The sequence below is a fragment of the Anomalospiza imberbis genome, chromosome 34 (assembly GCF_031753505.1).
Source record: "Anomalospiza imberbis isolate Cuckoo-Finch-1a 21T00152 chromosome 34, ASM3175350v1, whole genome shotgun sequence".
Classification (NCBI taxonomy): Eukaryota; Metazoa; Chordata; class Aves; order Passeriformes; family Viduidae; genus Anomalospiza; species Anomalospiza imberbis.
In genome coordinates this window covers 1,046,018-1,066,374 of record NC_089714.1, presented here as the reverse complement: position 1 = coordinate 1,066,374, position 20,357 = coordinate 1,046,018, and the positions used below count along the sequence as shown (strand labels likewise).

At 51.3% G+C, this 20,357-nt stretch overlaps 2 protein-coding genes and 1 pseudogene across 5 annotated transcripts in view; 2 read left to right on the top strand and 1 right to left on the bottom strand.

The window, feature by feature from the left end:
- The window catches only part of LOC137464017 (zinc finger protein 850-like), a 646,379-nt pseudogene that overhangs the window by 94,255 nt on the left and 531,767 nt on the right, over window positions 1–20,357 (bottom strand).
- The window catches only part of LOC137464016 (zinc finger protein 850-like), a 506,586-nt gene that overhangs the window by 85,855 nt on the left and 400,374 nt on the right, over window positions 1–20,357 (top strand). The window lies entirely within an intron of this gene.
- Window positions 5,155–6,525, top strand: LOC137464024 (heat shock factor protein 5-like). Its single transcript, XM_068175359.1, has 2 exons — window positions 5,155–5,723; window positions 6,414–6,525. Exons 1-2 carry the CDS (start codon window positions 5,210–5,212, stop codon window positions 6,455–6,457), a joined length of 558 nt encoding a protein of 185 aa, XP_068031460.1. The 5' UTR covers window positions 5,155–5,209; the 3' UTR covers window positions 6,458–6,525.

Genomic DNA, 20,357 nt, shown 5'->3' with positions numbered 1-20,357 from the left:
CACCAAGGGGGCATTGTGACACCTCAGGGCCTCATGGAAGCAAGGGACCATTGGGACACTGTGGGGCCTCATGGAACCGAGGGAACATGGAACAGGTCTGGCTGGCTTGGGCTCCCAGGGCCACCTGACAGGTCTGGCTGATGTTGGAATGCCAAGGGCTGCCTCTCATCAGCTCCTGGAGCACTGGGGCTCTGTGCTTTCCTTGCCATGGAAAAGGACTGTCCCTCTTTTCAGATGCCCATTGCCAAAACTGGTATCCTCCCTAAAAAATATCCTCTATGCAAAGGTATCTCTCAGAAAAACCTGCGAACTCTGGCTGGCCTTGGCCTCCAGGGGTCACCTCTCATCTGCCCCTGAAACAGAGGGTTCTGTTCCTTCCTTCCTATGGATAAAATACAGCCTTCTTGCCAAAGACCACGGCAAAAATTAAACTTTGGCCTCCCAAATTCCGTATATCCAAGGATTGTGCCCAGACAAAAGTAGCCAGGACAGACAGGTCAGGCTGGCCCTGATCTCTGGTGATTTTCTTAGATTATGAGCTGAATGTTTTCACTTGAAAACATCCTGGAGAGGGCCCGGAGATCTTGCAAGCTGGGGTTTTGGGGCCTTGGGCACATGACCACTACATATGGACAAAGGAGCTCTGTGCTCTGTGCTGTTGTGGTGCTTTTGCATCATGGAAGTGACGTCCTGAGAGAAGCTGCTAGCAGTTTCCTTGGTGTCCGACAAAAAAAAACAATCAGTAATTATCTTTGAGAGCTGACAATCTGTTAAACCACTAAGGAAACTGCACACGCCTCTGTGAAGACACAAGTTAAAGATGGAGAAGCCTGGCTGGGTCTGTTTCCCTTCTGGCCAGCAAAGAGGTGACCAGGCCGGGCCAGCCCCGTCTCAGCCAGGCCAGGCCGGGCGGCTCCTGCCGTGGGGCCGGGCCCCTTCCCAGGGAGCCGCCAGGCCCCATCGGCTGCCGGGCAGGGCAGGGGAGGCCGCGGGGCCGAGGCCGGGCCGGGCCGTGGCTGCGGTTGCTGACATCTGGCCGCTACCGAGCCCTGCCCCGCCGCCAGCCCGGGCCCAGCCAGGATCCGCCGGGCCCCAGGAGCAGCCCCGGGCCGGGCCGGCTCGGCCAAGGTTCTGCCGCCCTTGGGGTTCGCCCGCAACCAGCGGGCAGGGGGAGGAGAAGCCATGGGCCCCGGCCGTGCTGCTGCTGTGCTCTGGCCTGGCTGCTGAGATCCTGGCCCTGCCCCAGCGCGGCCCAGCCTGACACAGCCCCAGCGCAGCCGCTGCAGAAACCTCCATGGTAAAACAGCTCCGGCCGCAAGTACCGAGCCCGGCCGGGGTCACGGAACCATCTGCAGGCCCCGGCTGAGATATTGACTCTTCCAGTGCTTCCATCCTCCCTCGAGTGAGAGAAAAGGACAAAGTGCAAGCACACAGAGGAGCAACATGAAGACACCGAGGTCAGTGAAGAGGAAGTTGAGTCCCAGATGGGAGGGATGAGGAGATGCCTTGATCTTGGGACTCAAATCCTCTGGTAAAGCAATGGAGAAGGATGTAATTGATACATCAGACTCTCTTTTTCCCTATAACACATTGAAAAGAATTGGGAAATGACTTGTTCAGCAAAGGCCTCCATGCTAATGTAAGGAAATGTTGCAGTAGCTGTGATCCCATGAGAAGTTTGAACAATGAAAGACAGCAGAGTGATGAGAACCTATGCCCCCAGGGAGAGACGAAGACCTCTGTTTCCAGAGATGAAGATGATTTCAGAAATAAGTGAAGAGAACCTTTGCTCTTAAACAACTCATCTGTAAAGTAATACTTCATAAGTTGGCATGGCCCATAAACACAGCTGTGGGAAAAGCTGTGAAAAATGGGAGGGACTTCACCATTGCAGGCAGCTGCTTTTCATGGAAATGAAAAGCCATGAGATAACTGTTTTCTTGTGGAGAAGTCCACATAACATTTACAACAGGAACTTCTCTCCCTAAGTGAACTGAAGAAAGACTATTCTAGAGGTGGAAAGCTGACTGAAAATTTTAGGTTTTTTTCTCTTTACATTGTCAGATTGTATGGAGAGAGGAAGTGTTCGGAAAGTTTTGTTCTGATTCTTATTACTCTTTATTCTACTTACTATAAATAAACTTTTCTTTATACCCTTTTAAAGTTTTGAGCCCACTTTGCCTTTCTCCTAATCTTATCTCAGAACAAGAAATTAGTAAGTATATTCTAGTGAGTGCCCTGGTAATTAGCCAACACTGAACCCACCACAGTAATTAATACATTTGCTGAGAAATCTCAAATTGGAGAAGCAAAGCCAATACAAAATCTTCCTGATGAACTGCCTCAGACAAGAGGGAAATCAAGGCACAGCCATGGTTTCTCAGGATTTGTTTGTTCCTCATGAGCCCCGTGGTGCATTTGGAGCTGAACCCTTGAACCTCAGGGCCCGAGAGGAGATTGCACAAAACTTTCCAGGAGCCAAAGTCAGAAGAAAACCCCAAAGTGTCTCAAAGCATAAATGGGACCACTGAGGTCCATCCCCAACACAGGCTCCTCATGGACTCCTTGGAGGAGAGAACAGGAGGCCAGGATGGCACAAAAACTTCATGGCTGGAGTTTTTCCAGGAGGCCCCAGTGCCTCAGGACAAGGTGTCTCCTGACAGCCCTTGGTGGCACAGACCCTGCTGTGCCCCAGGGCACCAAGACTTGGCTTCTCTTTGTCCCCACCTGTCATCAGTGTCTCCAGTTCTCTGCTCTGCCTGGGGCCTGGGGACACTTTCTCAGTCGTGTCCCTCATTGGGACCCATTGTCAGGGTCCGCAAATGCATGCAGGGTCCCTGATAGGTTCTTTTTGGAGATCTCAAAGCACAAAAGACACAGCAGGGGACACAACACTTTGCTTAAACAAAAATGCACTTTTATTTAGTGCCAACAACTGCGATAGTGGGAGAGAAATAAAGAGATAGAGTGAAAGATAGAGAAAGAGGGGAAGGGGATTATAGCTAACAGCCTGAAGAGACGAGGCCCTCGGAGCTTGACGAGATGCTCATAGGCTGTCTTCTCCAGGTGGGGTCCGGACAAAGTCCTCAAAACTCCTTCAGTCTTTTATAGGGTTCCTCAAAGCGGGTGGCATCTGGCCAAAGCGGCAGCTCTCCTGGCTACATGGTGGGTGTGGACTCGTTGTTTTGGGAACCAGTCGCAACCGTCGCGTCGGTGCGGGACCAAGGGTACAGGACCGAGGGTACAGGACGAACTGATTAGGGCTCAGTCCACCATGACCAGTCCATTGTTCTCGCACTGAGTTCCCATGGCATCGCATACCAGTCCTTAAGGCTTGGCAGACTTTCCACCTCAGCCAGGCTAGAGCTACTTTCAGGGTCTAGGGTCTCAGTCCTTGGAGACAGTCGTGAGGCAAACATGAGGGATTTTCGGACAGACCCTGACAACTGTCTGCATCTTCAAACACCTTGGCTAGAGCAGCAGGAGTTCCTTTTACAGCTGTGAACAGCAGCCTGAACTGTGCAGCCCCAGTAGAGCTGCAAAGCCCCTCTGTCCGTCCCCAGTCACTCTTGTATCACCTTTCTACTGAAATGAGCTTTGTGTGAACTCTGCCCAGGTTGGCATCCCTCTGCTCCTGGCAGGAAATGGATACTTCAAACAATTTGTATTAGTTCCACGGAGGAGTTTGGGAAACTCTTGTTCTCCCTTAGCAAGAAAAAAGTCTTGGTTTTGTTTTAAAACAAAAGCTTATTTCAAGCTCATTTTGGAAGTGACTGAGTTTCCCTAGGTGGACATAATTTTAACACTTAGAAACAATGAAAATGTTGGGTTTGTTCTAAAGTAACAGCTTATTTCAAGCTCATTTCTGAAATAACTGAGTTTCTCTGTGCTTTTAATTAAACCACCGAGAAACAGAATGTATGGAAGTAATTAACATTTATCAGGACTAGTAAGTATTGGGGTAAAAAGAGTAAAGCGGTGACAGTATTCTTTATGAAAACATTCTCTAAATTCAGTGTCTTAGACAAGAAAGAAAAAACCTCTTCGCCAGTCTCCCATGCACCTGCTGTCACAGCAGATCCTCCCCTCTGCCACAGTCTGCAGGCACTGATGTGCCTGTGCCACTCCCCTTCCCACAGAAACCCACAGCAATCTCTTGTCCCCAGGGGATCAGGCTGGAGCAGTGGCTGAACGAGAGAATAGTATGTCTTTGTTGGGCAGCAGTAAGTTGAGTCTTTTGGGAAAAGGCACAGTTGGTGATGCACTAATTCAGAGCAATCCGTATTTTGCATTTGACATGGGAGAAACTCCTCAGACAGCCACCAGAAATAATACTTGCTTAATAGTAGTTATTAGGTGGTTGACAGCTTTCCATTTATATTTTTGCTTTTAGATGAGGTCTGATTTGTTGAAGGATTTGGTGTTTGGAGCTTTGAAGCAAAACATTTTTGTTTAAGATATGACTAACATTTAAAATTTTTTTTTATAACATGTTTCTGGGCTCCTGTGTAGAGATAAGAACATAAAAGCCTTGATAAAAATACTTACGAAATTGGCCTGAAATACTTCTTTCCTAGTGTTTTGATGATAGGAGCAATATTCACGTGTTCTAAACAAGTCACGTTGGAGGTTGTGAGGTACCAGATGCTACACAAAGAAAAAGCTCTTTCTAGAAAACTGATCATCTGAAGGGTGGAGGCAGGGGAAGGGAAGGCAACGAAAGTGACCTCAGTACCTTGCCCATCAAGTTTGTCAGGAATGTGGGGACATCCCAGATCTATTATACCTACCAAGGTGCAGGCCTGTGGATCCCACTTCTTTGTTTTACATCCCAATTTCTCTTCCCCGTGTTCCTGCACTGGAAGGAGCAGACACACAAAATCAGAGAACAAGCCCTGAGCAGGGAACAAAGAGCAGCTCTTGAGGCTAATTCGTCTGGGTCTCACTGTGATCAGCTTTTGGCGCTGATGCAGAGCTTTTCATACACAAGGGCTTTTCAAAGGTTGGAGATGCAAATAGGTAGAATGTCTTCCTCAATGCGCCTGCAGCCTTTGAACTGCCCCTGACAAGAACAGCCCAGGCACGGCCCCGCCCAGTGCGGCTGGGCGCGCGCGGGCCCGAGCGCAGCGCCCCCCTCAGGCCGCGCGCCGCCGGCGCAGCCGCGGCCGTTGCGCCGGGGCCGTTGTGGCGACAGCCGGCGAGCGGCGCCATGGCGGAGCTGCCGCTGCCCGCCGGGCTCAGAGCCAGCGCCTTCCCCGCCAAGCTGTGGCGCCTGGCGAACAGCCCCCGCGTCCGCTCCGTGCGCTGGGACAGCCGGGCCCGGGGGCTGCTCATCGACCGCTCCCTCTTCGAGCGGGAGCTGCTCAGCCCGGGCGACGCCCACGGGGCGGGCAGTGAGGGGGCGGGGCCGGCCCCGGACTCCTTCCAAGCCACGCAGTTCGGCAGCTTCGTGCGGCAGCTCAACCTCTACGGCTTCCACAAGGTGCCGGGCGGGGTTGGCTCAGCTGAGCCGGGCGATGCCGGCAGCTGGCTCCATTTCAGGAACCCCAACTTTCGCTGCGACCGCCCCGACCTCCTGCTCCGCATCAAGCGCCTGACCAGGGCCAACAGGCAGCGGCTGGCGGCGGGGCGGGAGGTGCGCAGCCACCAGCCCAGCCGCTTCCAGCAGCTGCGCACGGAGCGGGAGGTGCCCTCCTTCCCCGCCGGGCAGCCGCCCAGAGCCGGTGAGTCGGGGTGGGAGCTCCGGGCGCGGAGGGTGGCGTGGGCTGTGGCCGTGGGCACTGCCCGGCGGGGCAGCAGCGGGCCCTGCCCGTGCCGGGGCTGCTCAGCGCAGCTGCCCCGGCCGGCACAGGGGCTGTCCTTGGGCAAGGCAGCTGTGCCGGCAGGGCCCGGGAGCTGTGCCGGCTGTGCCGGGCTGCCGGGGCTGCGGGACAGTCCCGCCGCGGCTGCGCTCACCACAGCCTGGCCCGCTCGGCTGCAGCTGGCCCTGCCATGCGCCCTGGCTGCCGCTGCTCCTTGCGCGGCCCCGGGGTGCTTGGGGAGCTCTCCGTGAGTGCGTGTGAGCCGAGGGCTCGGTCCTGCTCCGGCCCAGCTGGAGGGAGTCTCCTGTCCCTCCGGGGCAGTGGGGAAGAGAGCTGGCAGTTGGCTTTCTGGCAGTTGCCTCCTTCCAGGGAAGGGCAACGCGGGAGAGTTTTCCCAGACAGTTGAGCGAATAGGGGAGAGCTCACTAGACCAGCAGCTGCTAGTTGAATAGCCCTTGAACGTGTTGGTTGTTTCTTTTTTCTTTTTTCTCACCCTGCTTGGGAGGATGGGGGCTTTTGTTTTCCCTGACAGATGTACAGTTGCTGCCAAGGGAAACACGCCCAAAGACCAGCTTTCCCTTTGCTTCCTTTCTTCTTCCCATTCCTACACAGTGCTCTCCTACCAGGACCTCGCTGCTCCTCACCTCAGGGTTTAGAGCTGCCTCCAGGCGCTTCCAGGCAAAGTGCAGGTGCTCAGGAATCTGAGGTTTTCCTAGCATCTCCCCAAGGAAGTCTTTGTCTCATCTGGACTTCTTGGGGTTTCATCAGAGCAACCAGGAAGGGCAGATTTAATCTCAGCTGTGACCTTATCATTCAGCTGGTTCCCCTGGAGCTTAAATGCCTCCCTGAGCTCATCCTTCCGCTGGTTCCTGTAGACCATCACAGCCCTTCCATGGCCTCTCCACAGAGAAGCTGCTGCACATCTTCAGAGCAGCACTTGCCAGCCTGCAGCCCATCAGATAGGGAAAGAGTTTCTAGCCTTCCTCTTCAAACAGGTCCTGGTTAATGACCCTTTGAAGTGTTTTCCCGCAGTGCTCTGTCATGGGTAGATCTCAAGTGAGAATCAGGTAGAAAGTGTCAAGTCGCCTAGGAAGAAGGACCTTGAAAACAGAGACTCTGCCTGCTTTTCCTGTCCTTGCTGCAGACTGGGAGGGTGTTGGGGGCATTTTCCAGACAGCCTCTCTGTAGGGGTACAAGCACAAAGCAAAAAATACTGCCTGACAAGTGGTCAGTGTTAGGTGCACTCCCCTCTTCCTTTGAATGAAGCCAAACTAGGACGGTGATAGAATATTGCAGATGTTTGAGACTGTCTGCCCTGCAAATCAAGCCGTGCCATTGAAATGAGCTCTGTGTGCTCCAGAACAGCTGCACCAGCAGAATGCGGCCTTGCCCACAAGGCTGTTTTCAGAATAAACTCACTGTATAATTTCAGTGAGTGTGTCTGAGGATCTGGGCTCTTCCTGGGTGAATCTACATTCTGTGGTCTTTTGTGATGAGAAACTCAAGCAGCCAAATCCCAAAGCTGCTGGGAAGATGCAAAAGGCTGTGATCATAAAGTGTGTGTGTGTCTGTGTCTGTCTCTATCAATTTTACAATCCATGCTTTCATCTATATACATGTCCATTAGGATAAGTATTTTGTGAGAGGAAGAACTCGCTCTTGCAATCCCCTGGGAAGTCTGAATACATTTCTGGAACTGAGGTTGCTGTGTGCTTCCTGTGATATTTGGTCCAAGGCAGCACTAGAGCTCTGCGTCCCAAAGCCGCATTGTGGAACCTGACCAATATGTTTGGATTCTTGCAGCCACCCCAGACACTTCAGCTCCCAGTGGTCCAGCTGGCAGTGCTGGTTATGCAGCATGGACAGCCCCCGGCTGGCTGTGGAATACTCCTGGGGAAGAGGAATTGCCACCAGTGGATCTGGACATGGTGCTTGAGACACTGGAGGAGATGATTTCTCCCTCTGCTCAGGTAACTGCATTGGACAGGGATGAAAGGGGCTGGACTGACAGCTTTTGAATGCTGTTGCAGGGCTGAGAAGCAAAGGCTTCTTGAGTTCAGCTGTGAACAGACAGGGAAGGATTTTCTTGGTAAAGCAAGATTTTCTAAAGAAGAGGGAATGAAAAAGTCTCCCCCCTGAGTAAGGATGAGAAGGTGTGAGTCTGTGTTGGCCAAGTTTGGGTGCTCATTTTCCTGGGAAGAATTCCTCATGCAGGGGCATTTGTGGTGCGGAAGTGGAAGCTTTGTAGGTTCTGAGAGGCTTTGTTAGATGGGAAAGAAGAGTGTTTGGAGAATTGCCACTGAAGGCAGAGTGTCCCGTGCAGGGAGGGGTGTGTGAGAGGTGCCTCTGTTCCAGCAGCAGATGTGGGCTGTGCCTCTTTTGGGTGGCAAGGCCAAGGCAAAGCAGGGCTGGGCTGCAGCTGCTGCTGCTGTGAGAGCCCTGCTGTGCGTGTAGGCGCTCCCAGAGCCGTGGGTGGGGCCGGGCTGCAGCTGCAGCTTTCTTGTCCTCTCAGTAACCTGGGGCCTGCAGTCCAGTTTCCATCTGGGAGATCCTCAGCTGGGCAAACTGGCCACTCTTGCTGTCCACGTTGCAGAGCTCAGTCACCTTGCTCTCGGGCGTCTCTGCGGGAAGGGATGTGTGTTCCCACGCAGTCCCTGCCAAGCTGCAGCCTGGATGAGAGTGCTGTGCTCAGGGCTGTGCAGGGAGGAGCACATCCCTGTGCCAGGAGCTGGCAGGACTCCTTCCTTAGCAGCCATTCCATGTGTTCAGTGTCACCCCCACGTTCAACACTGTCACCTTTGACAGCCTTTGGATGGTGTTTGAGAAGTCAAATCTTTTTGACTTTTGAAGGGCTTTGGGGCCCACACTTCTTGTTAGGAGCAAGGAATTAAGAGTGTGAGCCACAGAGTTGTTGGACCAGATGTTTTGTGTAACTGGTGAGAAGGGTTTCTTTCTTTCTGTTTCTCTTTCAAGGGCAATATTAATGTTGTGCCTGAGTCTTCAGGAGGGGAGCCTGTGGACAGGGCTGCAGCAGAGGGAGCTTTGCCTGGCACCAAGAGCTGTGGGAGCAATTCCCAGGAGCCCGAGGAGCTTGGTAAGGACAGAGCGGTGTGAGATGGCTGCTCTGAGCCTGCCTCTGGCAGGAAGGGAGACAAGAAGAGTTGAGTTCCTGTCTGCAGGGCTGGTGCTTCCTGGTGCCTTTAGTTCAAAGGCACATGCACAACCTGCCCGAGCCCTGCCCTCCACGCTTCGCCAGAGGTTCTGACACCGAGTCCTCTGCTGTGGCAAGAGAGCAGGGAATAAACCTGACCCTGTGGGAGTTGTGTCACCAGCTCCAGTGTCCCAGGTTTGTGCTGATGTCCATGGATAAGTTTGCTGCTGGGTGTCAGTGCTCTGGAGGCAACACTGAGTGACTCTTGAAGCAAGAGAAGAAAACCCCAGCAAAAAGTCAGTGTAGAAGTCTGAGCTTTTTGTCTCCAAGCATTAAATCAATGTAGTACCAGTCTGCTGGTAGCTGTTGTGAGATACATTAAAAATGCAAGCAGCAGAAGCTCTGAGACTAAACAAATCATTAGTCATAAATCCAGTAGCTCAAGGAAAAACTGAAATTACCCCAAATTAGGGAGAACTAAAGGACAGAGAGAGCCCTTTGGATCGGCATTCTTGTGCAAAGCTGGTGCAGCCTGCAGGCCTGGTAGGGAGCTCTTTCCCTCCCAGCTGTTCATCCCAGAGCTGGTGGTTGTTTTGGAGGAGCTGTTGCTCACTGCAGAGGGCAGTTTGTAGGTGGCAGGGAACGGTGCCAGTTCATAACTCAGCCCCCAGCACCCCTCAGCTTCAGCCATTTCAGTGAGGACTGAGGTCTGCCTGTCCTCAGAGAAAGAACAATCCCGGGCTTCTCTGTGGCAGCTGGGACTGTGTTTCAAGCTCTCGTGGGTGCTATTTGCACTGTGAGTGCTGTGAGTTTATTGGGATACTTAAAAGTTTTGGGATACTTCATAAGTTTTGAAAACTTGGAAGAATGCCTGTTCTTTAAAGAGCAGGCTTCAAATTGCCAAGTGAGAGTCTGCCTTTCAGGCCATGTCTGACAGTCCCTGGTGGAAGGACAGTTACTTCCAAAGGGAAAGATGCACAGAGGCCAATACTGACCCAGCATTCCCTTTGCTTCCCAGATATCCACCTGATCTACCTCACCAGGAGGGCTGCCCTGCGTAAGAAGGAGCATCAGAGGGAGAGCCTATGACTGTCGGGCAGGTGGAATCCCTCTGTTTATACATAGATTTATAGATTTCTGCAGTTCTAGTTATATATCTATATAGATACATTTATAGATTTATAGAGGTGTGTTTATATAGTTAAACCTATATATATATATCATTATAGATGCGATAGATTTATATTTTCATATATGTAGTTATGTTTACACATTTTGAGATTTACATTTATATATTTATAGAGTAACATTTATATATATGTGTAAATATGTTTTGCTATTTAGTTACAGTTACATGGAGGTTTAGATGCATAGATGGAGCTGCGTAGGTCTAGGCTGCATTTTTAAATCTTCCCCTGCTCTGCTTCCTCCCTCACCTCTTGCTTTTCCCCCGTGCCCCCTGTGTCCCCTGTCCCTGTGCTGGGTCCGAGCTGGCGGCCGGGCCGGGCGGAGCAGCAGTTCCAGCCCCGGGTGTCCCTGGAGCGGTGGGAGCTGCCGGTGGCCCCAGGCACTGTCCCCTGAGGAGCTGCTGAAGGACGGTGAGACTGAGGGGGCTGAGGGGGCGGTGACGCTGAAGGGACGGTGACCCTGAGGTGCTGCTGGGGCTGAGGGCTGTGGGGCAGCCGAGGGCGATGGTGGCACTGAGGTGACAGGGAAGTGGCACAGGCCGAGGGGTGGCGGGTCTAGGGGGACGGGATGGGTCAGAAGGGACTGAGGGGCTGAGAGGACTGTGAGGGGCTGAAGAAACTGAAGGGGGCTGGGGGTTTGCCGAGAGCATGGCGGGGCTGAGGGGATGGAGGGGGCCGGCAGGGAGCACAGAGGGCTCCGGGACTGCAGCTCTGCCAGGCCTTGGAACCAGTTGCAGAGCCTCCGCTTTTGCCACAGCTGCAGTGGAGACCTCGAGGACAGCCGGAGACTGACGGGAGCCAGCAGGGAGAAGCTGAAGGCCAGCAGCAAGAGCAGGGAACGGGGACCTGCTGCTGCCACACTGGAGAGAGCCCGGGTGAGGCCACAGGGCCGGGGAGGCAGGGTGGGGCTGAGGGTGGCGTGGGCTGTGGCCGTGGGCACTGCCCGGCGGGGCAGCAGCGGGCCCTGCCCGTGCTGGGGCTGCTCAGCGCAGCTGCCCCGGCCGGCACAGGGGCTGTCCTTGGGCAAGGCAGCTGTGCCGGCAGGGCCCGGGAGCTGTGCCGGCTGTGCCGGGCTGCCGGGGCTGCGGGACAGTCCCGCCGCGGCTGCGCTCACCACAGCCTGGCCCGCTCGGCTGCTTTTTCTTTCTAACCCTCCTGGGGAGGCTCTGAGATCTTCCCTTCCCTGATGGAAGTGCAGCTGCTGCCAAGGAAAACGTCCCCATACTGACTCAGTGCTCCCTTTGCTTCCCAGCTGTGCCATCTGCCGTCCCTGTCCAGGAGAGCTGCTCTGCACGGGAGGAAGAGCCCGAGGGAGAGGCTTTGAAGATGGGCCAGCAGCAAGAGCAGGGAACGGGTGTTATAAGTTAAAGTAAATAATTTGTCTGATCCTTTAGGGATTGATAAAAAGAATTTTATTGATTCCAGCAAGCAATGACAAGCAAACAGCGCTGGGTGCAGCTGGGGAGTCAGTGCTCTGCCAAGGCTCACACTGCTTCCCTTTTCCCACGGTCCTTTATTCTCCCCCTTCTTCCGCGTGTGTGGCTTTTCCGAGAGTACTCTGCGCGTGCGCCTCCAGTTGCTAGGGGGTCACCGCCTGCTCTCTGGTGGTCGTCTGGATGAAGGCTCTCCTCCTCTTCCTCGCTGGGGGTTTATGACCCTGTAACAATCTTTCCATAGATGGTTACACACCTCCCGACCCTCGTTGTACAATCAACTTAAGGAGTCAGCATATCCTCGGGTTTCCTGTTATTCACAAAAAACCTCTTCCTTTGTCTGAGTTCCTGTTTAATGATGAACAAAGAGACTTCTCTTATCTATTACAAGGGGTCTGGAACACAAGTCCTGTGAGGAACGACTGAGGGAGCTGGAGTTGTATATACTGGAGAAGACTCAGAGGTGACCTTATCACTCTCTACACTCCCTGAAAGGTGGTTGCAGTCAGGTGGGGGTCGGTCTCTCTCCTCACAGCAACTGACAGGACCAGAGGACAGTGTCTTAAGCTGCACCAAGGGAAATTTAGGTTTTATATTAGGAATAAGTTTTTTATGGAAAGTGTGATAAATTCCTGGAATTGTCTGTCCAGGGAGGTGGTGGAGTCACCATCATGGGATGTGTTTAAAAAAAGACTGGATGTGGCACTCAGTGCCATGGTTTAGCTGAGGTGCTGTCAGGGCATGGGTTGGACTTGATGACCTTAAAGGTCTCTTCCAACCCAGCAATTCTGTGATTCTGTGACATCACAGACCAGGTTGTGACATCAGATAGTTGGCTGTGACATCACTGGTGTGTTGTGTGACATCACAGAGCAGGCTGTGACATCAGAGCATGCCTGTATGACATCACAGAGCAAGCTGTGAGGTCAAAGAGTGTGCTGTGACATTATAGGGTGGCTGTGTTCCATCACTGAAGGTGTTGTGACATCACAGGGTGGGTCTGTGAGCCCACAGAGGTGCTGTGTGACATGTTAAGTGAGTTCTGCCATCACAGAGCAGGCTGTGACATCACAGAGGAGGTTGTGATGTCACAAAGTCAGCTGTGACATTACAGGCTGGAAGTGTGACATCACAGAACGGGCTGTGAGGCCACCGAGAAGACTCTGCCATCATAGAAAAGGGCTCTGTGACATCACAGAGCAGCTGTGTGATGTCACAGAGAAGGCTGAGACAATACAGAGGGGGTTGTGCCATCACAGAGCTGACTGTGAAATCACAGAGCAGGCTTTGACATCACAGCGAGGCTGCATAACATCACAAAGGTGGCTGTGACATCATAGAGCTGGCTGTGACATCACAGGGGCTCTGTGACATCACAGGGGCTGTGTGAGGTCACTCCACCCCAGCCCCCCCTCCCAGTTCCCCCAGAGAAGTCCAACGCTGCTCGTGCACAGCGGGGTCCCCTGTCCCCCCGGGTCCCCCCACCCCCGACACCGCAGCCTCCCCCAGAGGATGTTCCACGAGATCGACCCCAGAGCCTGACACGGGGACGGGGGCTGGGGCTGTGGGGGGTGGGACAGGGGGACAGGGACCCCCTAGCAGCGTCCCCGTGTCCCCCAGGGCCAGAGCCTGGGCCAGGGCTCCTTCACCCTGTTACCAATGAGGGCTTGAGAGCACTGAAAAAATCCCCAGCAAGGGATCAGCAAAAACCAGATTTAATATTAAGCGACAGCACCACAAAGTTCCTTGGCAAGAGTCACTCTGCTCCTGACTGGACACTGCAGGCACACCAAGGAAACAAAGCAACAACAAAACCAAACAGAATCCAGGAAATCCAACCAGAAATGAACTGAGAAGTCTCCCCGTGTGTGTGTGTGTGTGTGTGTGTGTGTGTGACAAAAGGACAATGAGGGCAAGGTGTGAAAAATGCATATTTTATGATTGGCTTTTTTCACAAATATTAAACAAATATTATATGTGCAATGATAGAAAGTTATGCGGTATTAATTCTCTTAAGTAGTGAGTTAAATATAGTTCTAGGTTATAACACAATGTTAAAATAGAAACTCTGCAATGTCAGATATTTTTACTAGCTCAAGAAAAGGGATAAGATAATCAAGAAACTCTTTGCACTGAAATAACAGTGACAAGACACATAAAGAGTTACTGCCTCCTTATCAGAAAAGACAAACATTCTTCCACCTTCTCTCCATCTTTATGGAACCACTAGGATTAAGGGGAAGAAGTTGACAACAACCAGAAAAATTCTTAATTTGCAAGGAATTTATGCATCATGTATGAGATATATGAATATGCAACAGGCTGTTGCTTTTAAGGGTTATTCCTTTGTTCACAAGGCATGTTTTTGGCAGCTTAGTGCCCAAAAACATCCGGACATCCATAATTCTTTACTTTTTATTGTCTTGTAATTGTCCTAATCCTCATTGTCCAAATTTTTATTACTCTAATTTTATTGCTATTTTTATAACTATTTTATTACTAATAAACGTTTAAAACTAAAAAACCCCAAGTGATTGGCTTTTTTCACAGTATCAAGCCACCCCTCCACTTAACACCCAGCCTCCTGCTTTTCAAAACCTACCTTTACCCCCTCCAATGATCCCTGCCCCTTCTCTATCTCCTCAGGGAATCTCCATGCCATTTTTACCCCCTCCAACAACCCCACTCCCCCATATATATCCACCCCTTGGTGCTTTTTCCCCGTTGTCTCCTACCCCCACTAACATACAACTTGCTTCACCTGTAAGTCAGAATACAACACCTTTCCCTGAGAAAAAACCTCTGGATATATCCTCCAACCTAACAACTGAGCCCTCCCAACGTGATAACAAAGAATTAGTGAGCCAGTCAAATAAGCCTTCAGATGCTGGCCCTTACTGTAATACCAGATCAAAAAGTGGTGTAAGGCCAGAGGTAAATCCTGACAGGCTGCTTCCCCTGAGGAAAGTTCCACTAGGTGTGGGGTAGGAGGAATAGGTGTTATAAATGCACCCCTGACAGCTTCTGAAGCAAGAATATATAAGAAAGAGCTAGTTGGTTTAACAGAAGATCCAACTGGCACCGCACAGCAAACAGATCAGTTCCTGGGTCCCAATATACACACCTGGGAAGAGCTGCATCCTATTAGGAACATCCTCTTCTCCCCAGAGGAGATTCACCATCTAACCCACTGGTTTGAGGCATTCCCCACGAGAAGGGAGACAGCCCAAACTGTGACAAAAGTTCTCTTAGAAGAAATTATTCCGAGATACGGGCTCGTAAATTTTATTGATTCAGACCGTGGCCCCCACTCTACATCCAGTGTTCTGCAACAAGTCCTCGGGGCCCTGGGAATGAAGTGGGAGTTACACACCCCTTGGCACCCTCAGAGTTCTGCGAGGGTCGAGAGGGTAAATCAAACCTTAAAGAATATTTTAACAAAATTGGTCTTAGAAACCCAATGGAATTGGGTCAAATGTTTACCACTAGCCCTATGACGAATAAGAACGAGACCCAGAACAGATCTAGGGGTCTCTCCTTGTGAAATGTTGTTTGGGCTGCCTTTCTTGCTTACCCCATACAGTACTGGGGAACATCAAGAGGGGGGGATGACCATGCAAAAATATATAGAAACAGTAACAACAACCCTGGAAGAACTAAGGAAAAAGGGCTACCTTCCCCAAACTTCCCCACTGGACTGTAAAATACATGGTACTAACCCGGGAGACTGGGTGTTGATGAAATCATGGAAAAACCCTCCACTAACTGCTCGCTTTGAAGGCCCCTTCCAGGCACTGCTTGCAGCAAACACCACAGTGAGAACAAAGGAGCAGGGCTGGACTCATGCAAGTCGAGTGAAGGGTCCAGTACAACCCCCAGCTGAGGCAAGCGAATGGACTATAGCCAGCAGAGACGATAAAGACTTGAAACTGGTCCTGAGGAAAGCACCAAAAGAAGTGCAACCCTGAACACAACCCCCCACAGGAAACCTCTACATTGTTATGCGTATATCCTTAAAGTTTGCTAATGTTTGTTATAGGATAAATTTAAGTTTTGTTTAGCTAAGAATTGACAATCAGAATAACATCTCAGTTTCCAGTACTGCTCCATAGAGCACTCCCCTTGCAACCCTCATTGGGACCAAATTGAGGGAAGGGAGTTGGTGAGATAAGGGTCATGGCAGAATGTCTCCAGAAGGAGGGAAAACCAGAGGTGGGAGGCAAGACTGGATCAGGAACTACCTCTGGGAAAGACTCTCAGGGCACCGAGAAAAGCCCTGTGGATCGAGAGGTGAGGAGGCCAGCCCGTACCAGACTCCCACTGGTAGCAATGCTGCTACTCATCCACTTCGGAGGAAGTGGAGGAAACACTTGTGAGAAGTGTTACTATCCCTTGTGTAGAGGAGATACAGTAAGTGCATTCATCAGAGTGCACACCAACATGAATCCCAAATGTATCGACCACTCCCAGTTAACAACCTGTAAAGAGGATAATGAAATATATTGGTTGGCTAAAACTATTGCAAACCCAAGTCAGAGGATCTCAGGAGAGTGCCCCATGAAAGAAAGATGGGTATGTTTTGAACAAGAAAGTAAAACCAACTTAGAGGATACATTCAAGGAGAAAGAAGTGCAATTGAAAGGACAAAGGGATAGGGAGGGACAAATAAATGGTAAGAATCTTTTTATCGATATGGTGGAAAAGATTACAAAATAATTTAATTTGACTGATTGTTGGGTGTGCAAGGGGACACACTTAAAATTTGGCCATAGGATGGTATCAGTTTGGGTCCCCTAGACATTTTTAAATGGATTACATGAAAAAAAGTATGGTGGTACCCAAAAGAAGGGAAGGAGAGTGGAAGCTCAAATCCACAATAATAGGGGAAGAGTGTTTATCAAGGAAAGGGAAAATGCATACTATAGAAGCAGGAGAAACACCATGTGATAGATATCTAGCAGCAAATGACACACACACCCCAGGTGGATCCCAGAAACCCCCCATTCATATTGGTCAATAGAAAAAACTGAAAGTAGATGTGTATATAGTGAAAAACTGTTTGAATGCTTAGGAGATTATATTAACCCATTCTGGGCAATAGAAACCCTATCCAAATATTGGAAACATACAACAAATCAAGATTCTAATTTCTGGGATGCACCTAAAAGTTTTTTTTGGATCTGTGGTAACACGGCATATGTGAAGTTACTGGGAGGGTGGACCAGGAGTTGCACAATTGGAGCAGTAAAACCATCCTTTTTCTTACTGCTTAAGGATGTGAAATCAAACTTGGGAGTCCCAGTATATGATGATCTGGCCAGAAAGAAAAGGAGTTTACTTGGCAGAACCCAAAATTGGAACAATGAAAGTTGGACCCCACAAAAGATTATCGATACTTATGGGCCGGCTGCCTGGGCCCAAGGTGGATCCTGGGGGTACAGAAGCCCAGTATACATGCTCAGTCGAATCATCCGTTTACAAGCAGTACTTGAAATAATGTCCAATCAAACAACTCTGACCATTGATCTCTTGAGCCAGCAGCAACCACAAACATGATCAGTAATTTACCAAATTCGATTGGCAGTGGACTACCTCCTCGCAGAGGAAGGAGGGATCTGTGGGAAATTTAACATTTCAGAATGCTGCCTAGAGATCAATGACCACAGTCATGTAATTAAAAACATTACTCAAAATATCAGGAAACTAACCTATGCTGGAACGCAAAAATGGACCCCCTTTTTGGAGACCCCGATTGGCGGGACAACTTGTTCACCTGGAATGGTAAATGGTGGAAGAAATTGGTCTTCTTTGTAGTGTGTGCACTAGTAAGTGTAATATTTCTACCATGTGCAATTCCATGTCTAGTCCTGATAGTACCCAGCATTGGCCAAGGCAGCATCATGCTGCAAGGTAACGTAGAAGGGAAAAATGGCAAAAAAGTAATGCTAATAAAAGAACAGAGTGATCAGAATGCCAGAGATATGCTTGAACAGTACGAGAAACTGAGAAAATTAGAAATTGGACTTTAAAAGGTTGATGCAGGCTAGAAGACTGATCAAATAGTTAGAGGGGGAATTGTTAAACTAGGTCAGAAACTATTGTAAAATAGTTGATCGCTGTTGAGCGTGTACTGTTGGTTTGGTTATGGTAAAAGGGGTTTGAAGGGTAGTTAGAAGAAATACGGTACTCCACGTACCGTATTACACCTAAGTAAAGTGCAGCCCCCCAAGGGAAAGGAGCCAGCCTGGACTGAACTGCCACGGGCCAATCGAGCGCCTAAACCTTCATGCAAATGAGGGATCCAAAAAGAAACCGATCCAAAGGGACAAAAAACAGGATAAAAAGGGGCTTCTGACCCACGGAACCTGTGCTGCTCCACCTGGAACGTCGGGGACGTCGCTGCTCAGAAGACCCAGCGCAGGCGCTGCAGCATCCTTAAGGGGAGCGCTCCTGCTCAGCCCGCGGGCCTCCATGCTTTAGGCCTTTCTTTTTTTATTACATTAAATGCTGAAATCACTTTTCGTACCGGGAATGTTTCTAACAAGTATGCTTGTGTTAAAGTGCCTGATTGGATGGCAATGAACACAGGATGAGGACACCTGTACAGATCTGCCAACGATCAGCACTCACCGTCTGAAGGCAGTGAGGGCCGGGGCCAGAACTGAAGATGATGATAAAAAAGGACTAAAACCACAACCAAGGAATACACATGCTCTAAAAGGGTGGAACCGAGGAGGGGGAGCCACTCGAAACAGTTCTTGGAATATGTAAACTAGTTTTGGAAAAGAGTTTACTATGCATAAGGGTCTATGAATATGCAACAGGCTGATGGGAGGGAAAAGGTATTTAACGGGAATCTCCGGAGATAAGTGTGCTCCTGGTTCAGTGCCAAGATGCACACGGCCGTAACAACCTTTGCTCTATGGTCCTTGTCTCCTATCGTCCTGTATTAAAATGTTTAAATTTTCACAGGAGAGTGAGCGTGTTTTTCACAGCCCGAGCAGAGAGCTCTGCCCGGGGGCTCCCGGGAAAGGCGGCGGCGCTCGGCAGCGGCCCCAGCCCGCGGGAATTCCCCCGCACCGGGACAAAATCCTGCCCCGAAGGAGGCACTTGGAACGCCCGCCTGCGGCTCTCCCTGCCCCAAAGATCCCGGCAGCGGCCCCGCTGTCGCAGCTGCGGCTCTGGAGCAGGGAGGCTCCGCGGGACCCCCGGGCTGTGCCCCCTCCCAGGCCGTGCCCGCCCCGGTGCTGATGTTCCGCCCGGGCTCTCTCGCTGCTCCCGGCTCCCGCAGTCCCGCCGTGACCGGGCACCGACCGCCCGGCGCCGCAGGGCCCCGAGCCCCTGCCCAGCAAAGGGTCGGTGTCCATCGCCGGCCCTTGCCGGGGGCTCCGGCCATTGCCCGGCCCCGGTACAACCTGCAGCTCCCAGCGCAGCTCCCCCGAGCCGGGCACTGCGGGTTCCGAACGAGGCAGAATATTCAGCTCCCGGAATCTCTGTGAGCTCTGCTGACATGTGCAAAACCCGCTGCTGCTGAGGCAATCCCAGCTCCGACTGAAGCCTTCCCACCCAAAATGCTGCCTTCGGTTCGGACACACCATTAAGAAATCCAAGAGCAAACTGAAAGCTGATTAGAGAATCTTGGAAAATCACATCCGAGAACATTTTGTGATAAAATCACAAATGTTAACAGAAGCTGAGAAAGTCAACAATGTTAGAAAACAAGCTTCCAACACTGGGACTAGAAGAGCTCAGGCAATCCATTTGAATGGAATGAGCCCTCTCTTTCTGACATGGGAGCAATGCCATGGAATTTCCCAAACCAGGGAAATGGGGAGCCCTGGCAGCAGCGGCTTCACACGCAGCAATGACACAGAACAGGGCAGGGCAAGAGGCTGACAAAATTCTAACTTCTACTTGCAATGAAGAACCTGTTTCTACTATAGCCACTATTAATATAGAGTCAAAAAGACTAAAAATACTAGTAATAAAAATAGAGATAAATGAAATCATAATGGTAATAAAAACCCTACCATACTTATACGAGGTTTGCATGGCCAGGTTTTGGTAAGGGAGGGGCTCTAGGAGCACCTTCTGTGAGAGCAGCTGCTCCTCCATGTCCCACAGAGTCAATTCCAGCCCGCTCCAGGATGGACCAGCCGCCAGCCAAGGCTGGGCCAGTTAGAAATGGTGGTAACGCCTTTGGGATAAGAGATTTGAGAAAGAAAAAATTGGTGATCGTGTAGCTATAACTGTGAGCAGGGAAGAGCCGGGTGAGAACATGTGAGAGGAGCAGCTCTGCACACCCCAGGGCAGGGCAGAAGGGGCAGGAGCTGCTCCAGGTGCTGAAGCTGATTGCCCTGAGATTGCCTGGTGCAGTCCCTGGTGAGGCAGCTGGGCCCCTGCAGCCCACGGAGGGCACGGAGAGCAGAGATGCACCTGCAGCGCCTGGAGGAGCCCGTGCCGGAGCAGGGGGATGCCTGAGCAGAGCTGTGACCCCACGAGAAACCTGTGCTGGAGCAGGGACCTGGCAGGGACCTGCAAACCCCTGGAGAGAGGAGCCCACGCTGGAGCAGGGTCCTGCTAGGACCTGTGAGCCCATGGAAGAGCGAGCCACGCTGCAGCAGTTTGTGAAGAACTGCTGTCCCTGAGATGAACTCACCTTGGAGAAGTTCATGGAGAAGTGTCTCAGGGAGGGACCCCAGCACAGCAGAGGAACGACTCCTCTCCCCGAGCAGCAGGAGAAACAAGAGGTGATGACCTGACCAGAACCCCCATTCCCTGTCTC